Source organism: Charadrius vociferus, unplaced genomic scaffold (assembly GCF_000708025.1).
Source record: "Charadrius vociferus isolate BGI_N301 unplaced genomic scaffold, ASM70802v2 scaffold385, whole genome shotgun sequence".
Classification (NCBI taxonomy): Eukaryota; Metazoa; Chordata; class Aves; order Charadriiformes; family Charadriidae; genus Charadrius; species Charadrius vociferus.
In genome coordinates, this window is record NW_009648925.1 from 1,747,294 (window position 1) to 1,753,982 (window position 6,689).

The following is a 6,689-nucleotide window of genomic DNA, read 5'->3' on the forward strand; positions in this document are numbered from 1 at the left end:
TGTGATGGATCCTTCCATAAGGATGACTTGCGAGCACAGATGTGATTTGGTATTTTAAAAGGACAAGCATTAACAGCCAGATGTTCAGTGATGTGTGTGTCTGTTTCTCAACAAAAGATATGTTATACAAAGAATCTTCAGTGTGTTTCCATTTTTGCTGTTCTTTAGGTTCTTGTACAGGCCTGGCCATACTTTGGGACAATCATGGAAAAAACATTTAAAGAGGTTCTTGAACCAAAGATCAGAGCAAAGAATGTACATCTGAAAACATGCACCTTTACCAAGATCCACTTTGGCGAGAAGGTAGTGTGAAACTTTTGCAATGCTTGCAGTTCAGTCTTTTCTGAAAAGTTCAGATGCAAAGGGGAGAACCTTTGTTTGGGAGTTTGAGTTCAGCTTTTTAATAGCTCTGATTGTTTAAGAAAACGGTACAGCACTGCTGCCTCCTTTGCTCCCTCCTCATGTTGACTTGTGCGTCTTCACTGTGAAGGAGAGATCATACAGGAGACGCACACATCCCTTCCTGGTGGTTGTCAGTATCATGGGACTGGAGATAGAAAAAGGGGCACATACCCACATTTCTTTCTGTTATACCCTTGCAACAGGAGTTTTCAGTGCTTCCTAAGGCTTGCAGCATGGGCTACTTGCTACCAGCCCTGTATCTGAGGACTGCCAAGGCTGTCTCTTTAAGGGAAAAACTTTTGTGGTTTATTCATATTTTACATGCAGTTGTGCAAAGTCTTTAATGAATACAAAATCTTTAATGAATGCTTCTGTACTCAGATCAATTGAAGTGAGTAGGACTTTTCACTTGGGCTTAAGTTGAAAAATATTAAATATGCTGTATCTTGTTTGTCTTTATTTCAGTGCCCTAGAATCAACGGAATAAAAGCCTACACCAAAGAAATCGACAGAAGACATGTTATCCTAGACCTGCAGATATGGTAACATTGCATCCTTGATTATGTAGATGATTCTTAAATCACTACCCATTTGAAACCTGCATCAGAGTTGTCATGCTGGAATGGACACGTGGTCCACTAATACCAGCATGAAGTGACAAGGTCCTTATCTTATATCAACCTAGAATGATATGAGATAATCTGTCCCCCAGCTGAATGTTCTCAATCCTTACAGAGGTGAGATGTGCATCAGCCTTTAAGTCAGAAATCAGTGTCACCTGCACAGGTCCAGGTGTTACCTCCTCTGGCCCATCACTGCTGCCATGGATATAAGAATGTGTCCCTTGGCTTTGCCATTCATCGCAGTAAGAACCCAAGTTTTGGAACCGTATTTCCTGTTCTGACAGCTCTCAGGCATGGAGGCGCTTGGTCTGTCTGTTGCCCCACCATCGTTCCTCTTCAGTCCAACCTCTCCAGTTCTTCCAGAACTACTTGTGCTACTTATTTTTTAATTCCTTCCCCTAGATTAATCCTCTTGTTTTATTCACCATTTGTTCTATGTGCCACCTAACACATTTGCTTTTTTTGATTACAGCTGTTCTCTGAGCAGAAGGATGCCTCTAGCTCTATTAACAACAACAACAAAATTAGATAAAACATTTGATACCTTCTAGGCTGTTTTGAATGAGCTTGTGTATTTTGTTAACATTAGAGCTACTGCAGAGCTAAACTCTCTCCTCATTTAGCCTGGAGAATGGAATTACTGGGGGAATTACCACTTGCATGCTGCTGTAGCTCTGTAAGTTTAGTGGGCGATTGAGCTGCCTAATTTAAATGGCTTTTCTTCATGGTAGTGCCAGGAAAAAGCAGCATGAAATTACTGAGTGTTTTGGCAATAGCATGGAGCTGCTCAGAGCTGCGCCTGCTGCTTAATGTGGCAATGGCATGGCAGCACCCCCAGCCCTGGCAGAGCACTATTGCTCCCTGCAAAATGACATGCTTGATTTTCAGCCAGAACATGTTGTGCTTCAGTGCTGTCAGTGAAGTGGTCTTTGTCATAGCCAGACCAGTTTTAGGGCCTTTGGCAAATCATTCGTGCTTTCCTCATTGACATTGAGGGATTTGATGCCTTTAAGGCTCTGCAGGAGTTTGCTGCTTGTCGCTGTTAAACTGCTTCTCCAGGCTGCTTCTCCCACATACTCATTTTCACTGTCTTTTAACAATCCTCTGCAGAGGGATTCCCCCACCTCCTCATTCCTGTCCCTCTGGCAGACCCATCAGCATCTCCAAACTTGCCAAACACTTCTGTTCCTCGTCCTGACAATGACTTAAGCTGAACTGTCATCTGATAACACAAATATTTTCTGTATTCACACAGGAGTGTTCAGACTACCCTGTTTCTCTGACGGGGGTCTCTTCTCCTGGGCTCCTCTTATGTTAATACATTAACATTAGTTTCTGCAACTAAGCTGGGTGTTGTGCATTGTACGGTGTCTGCAGGAGGTAGTGGATTACTTCCAGGAATGGGGAGAAGCAAATCTATGAGCAGTGGTGTTGTTTACCTGCTTCTTTCTGGATCGCCAAAGGAACATGTGGTTTTTTGTTCTCTTCTTTATTCAAAGAAATCGTCGATCTCCACTTTACTGGAGTGAGGCAAACCCCCATTACAAAGTAGACTCTCTTAGCTACATGAATAGCAGTGAGTGTCTGCAGTAGTGCAGCTGGTGTTGGGAGAAGAGCTGGTTAGAGGAGATGGACTTGAGCTGCCCCCATGTGAGGCTGCCGCCCTTTGCACCACCTCTCCGTCGCTGCGTGCTGGTGAGGTTTAAATGGCTGGATCTGTCCAGAGAGCTGAGTCCTGGCATCACAGCTCTGGAGAAGAGAGTGATGTGCTGTGGGTGCCAGCATGGTGCACTTTGCAATGCTGACAGCACAGTGACTGACTTCCCTCTCTTGGGTTAGGTTTCAGAGAAGCGTAGCTATGTTGCGGTGGATATTAAAGGATTAAGGTGTCTGCATATTCTAAACATGACTCCTTTGCCTTGGTGCTTGCTAGCTGTAATTTTGTGGGAGTTGCCTTGCTGGTGAACCCATGTGAGTGTGGGCTGTTGGCTGGTCACCACTGCATGCGGTGCTGACCCAGGTGGCTGCAGCGGGGAAGGCTGAGCAGCCGCCTCTCGCAGGGTGCTGCTATCCTGCTGGATGGCACTCCTGCCTTGACAGCAGCTCTGTCCTGCTCCGGTGCTGGGTCATCCTTTGTGTTAGGCAGCGTCTTGCATCCTGAAATCTCAGCATGCTCTGTAAATGCTTCTTGCTTTCAGTCTCACAGCAGTACAGGAGGAGGGATTTTTTCCTCCAGTTTTATCAAGGAGGCAACTAGTCTCTGAAGCCCAGTCTTTGACTTGGCCAGGAAAAAACACAGGAAAAAGGCAGGAGTAGAAAAAACCTTTCCCTCTTAGCCTTCCTTTGTTGTCTATATGGAATCATTTGTGTAGTTTTAATAGTCACTCGTAGACATATGGTCCATCAAGTTTTTATCTGTGCTCCCGATCCCCATAATATGTGGCACTGAATGCTGTGGTACAGGTCTGTGCTGTGTGAAGAAGAGCTTTCTTTGCTCTTTGTTAAATTTGTGATGTGATATCACAAATTACATCCTTTGCTAGGAGACTGTGAAAAATAGCATTAAGAGATCCCTTGCATGTATGGGCAGTAGCTGTCAGCAGAGCCAGTGCTGCAGTAGATCTGGTATTGCATGGAGTTACCAAAAGGAACTTGAGAAGCTGCTTTAATTAAATCTGTTAACAACAGCTTACATGTCCGTAGCACAAGAGCACTGGGAATGGTTATGTAGAGTACTGTCTCATTGCGATCTTGACTGTCCCATGTGAAAGGACTACACTTGAGTTTTTGGCAGGAAAACCAAGGCTCAGAGGTGATTACTTGTAAGGCACAGAGACCTTTTGGCAAAGGCAAGAAAGGAGACTAGAAGTCTTCCTTCAAGATCTTTTGCTCGGTCCTCAAGATGATGCACCCAGCTGGTGTAAATTAAGTTGTGTAAATTTTGTCACAGCTTATAGGACTGAACAGAAATGTTGAGATAGTCACTGCATACCCTCAGGTCTTCTGTACAGACAAAATTTGTCATTTACCTGTCTGAAGGTCCTGGTGTCTGTGTTCTGTTCATGTGTCTGCTTTCCAGTGCAAATATACCTGACCTACAACTTTCACATGACACATAAGAAAGTATGCAGTGGCTAAATGAAATATGAGATCCCTGCCAGACTGGCATTTGAAATCCCCAAATCTTAAATGTGAGATCCCAGCTAGAAATAAACTGACAATACTCTGGGATCTCCAAACGATTTGCCCTAGATCTAAATTATGAATCTGTCCCCTGAGCATAGGGAGCTGACAGTTGGATTCTTCACATGAATTAATGTCAAAGCATTCCAAAAACATTATCCAAAATGGCATTTTTCAAAATGTGAACTTTTAAAGTGCATCCACTTGACCTCCTACAGCTGCTTGTCTTCCCACTAATTCTGCAATTGCCTGAGCTGCTGTGTAGCCATGTAATCATTGGCTATAAACATCAGAGTTTCAAAGTATTTGAAGACACTATTATCTCCCAGAATAATATCTTGCAATCCAGGTGCTTCCTATTTTGTTAATCTGATTTAGTTCTCATAATCATTTTTCATTGGAGATGTTTTGAATTTTCATTTCCGTGCTCCGCTGTGGCTTTTACAGTACATGAGGTGTCATAGAAGAATAGTGTAGTAATTAATATGTATAAAAAAAATATATGTATGCATTGGAAGAGAACCTCTGGACTTCCTAACTGGCAGGTTTTCAGATCTGGAAAGACAGTCTCTGTCATCTAGTGTAGAACTGGAGAAAGTAGTCAAAACAAGTGTGTAACTACACTTTGAGCTTTAGTGTAGTTTGAGTTAACTAAGTTTGTAGGATCTTACAAGAAACTAAAAGCATTTTGGAAACTTGCTGGTCTTGAGCAGAAGAGGAACACTTGCCCTCAGGAGCCTGACTTGATAGGCAAAGGGAAAAGGCAGAGGTGGCCTGTTTTTTCTTGTACCCTGTGGTACTTGGTCACATTTTCTTGTCTCTCTTACTTGTTTAATACTACTTGCTCATTTACCCAGGTCGGTCGGACTGAGCAGTCATCTGCTTTACAAAACACTTGAGAAGGCTGGACCAAAGGGGCCTTTTAGCATGCGGGCTGATGAGAAGGTGGGGCCCATGGGGAGAATTGCATGTGTCTTTTCTAAAGGGATACATAGACATCCAGGTTAGTCAAACTTGTCAGTATGTGCTCTTGTAGCATCCCTGCCTTCAGCCAATGGATTGCCCTTGTAACATAAACACTGGACCCAGCTTTTCCACCCACAGAAAAGATACAGATATGTGCACCTGTACAAGCTTCTCCAGTTCTCATCCACGGTACAGGCATGCTTATCTGCATCACCTTGTGCAATAGGTGATTTAGGAGAGAAATGGGTGGTTCTTCCACCCTTCACAGGTGAGTAAAGCATGGTCCTGTGGATAGTGGCAGAGTGGCAAAGAAAGCCCTACATGCTTTTGAGTGTCAAGGCTTTAGTTTGGCTCAGGTGCGCTCTGTCTGGGGGAGGACAGCAGAGAGCACAGCAAGGTTATGCTGAGCAGAGGGGGCAGACAAAAGCATCAGCAGTTTGGACTGGAAATGAGGAGTAAAACTAATGAACAAAGAGTGCATCCTTCCTACCAAGTACCCTGGTGTGGCAGTGATGCCTGTATGAAGCAGACTTAAGGATAATTAAAGGTTCTGGCTCTGATAAAAGGGGTAAAGGCTTCTCCGACATCTAGACTTTAAAACACGATTGTATGTATTGGGGTGTTAGTGGAGAAAAGAGACATCTAGGACTGGGTGGGAAGAGTTTTTGACTATGTGGAAAGGCATAAAGGTTGTAAATTGAAACACCACAAGTATTATTTGATGTGTTGGACACTGGCAACAGCTGAATTAAATCCTCTTGGATTAATTATTGCAAATTGAGGAACTCATTTTGGCTTCTCATTTAGACTTTTATTGTGACAGAGCTCTATTAGCACCCAGTGTAATGAGCTGTAAGATAAGGCCAAAATTGTAGAAATTAATAAATGTAAAAATAAGTTTGTTTAATTATGTGACTATCTCATAAGGAAGATTGTGTTAATTTTGGCATGGCCTGTGAGGTTGGTTATTTAAGAAATGAGAATTCTCAAACATTAAAGGCTTTAATTTGTGTGTTATGAGCTTTTTAAATTCTTCTAAGTGACTCTCTGTAAACAAATATTCGGGAACTTTGCTTGCAAAAAGGGAGGCAAATTCACAGGCTTACACATTCTTGGAAGGTTTTTTTTTTTTAGGGGGAGAGAATCTATGTGTAAATTACAGTGTGAATTAGTGGCAACTGCAGCACTATTTGCCCATATACATGTGGTCAGAGCAAAAATCTTGTCCTTTGATTATGGGGTGAAATTATGCACGCAGGCGGCAAGCACAGCACATTCACTATGCTGTGATACCTTTACACCCTGCTTTACCTGCAGGGTGTTTGTGTGTCTGCATCCAGAAAGAGCAATTTCTCAGAGGACTGAAAGGGAACTTGGTAGTTCTCTTCAATTGTTTTCTGCCAGAGGGATCAACAAAACTGCTAGGTTCTGCTCCCTGGGGAGTGGCTATCGGTTTCTGCATAAGGTGATGTTTGTACTTTTATTAAAGCTTAAGGTGGTTTCCAAATTGTGAAA

At 43.0% G+C, this 6,689-nt stretch overlaps 1 protein-coding gene across 1 annotated transcript in view; it reads left to right on the forward strand.

Moving 5' to 3' along the window:
* Positions 1 to 204: 204 nt before the first annotated feature.
* Positions 205 to 6,689, forward strand: part of ESYT3 (extended synaptotagmin-like protein 3) — a 25,372-nt gene continuing 18,887 nt past the window's right edge. Inside the window, exons 1-2 of the mRNA XM_009887258.1 lie at positions 205 to 303; positions 868 to 944. Coding sequence (XP_009885560.1) covers positions 205 to 303; positions 868 to 944 — 176 coding nt within the window. The remainder of the gene's footprint in view (positions 304 to 867; positions 945 to 6,689) is intronic.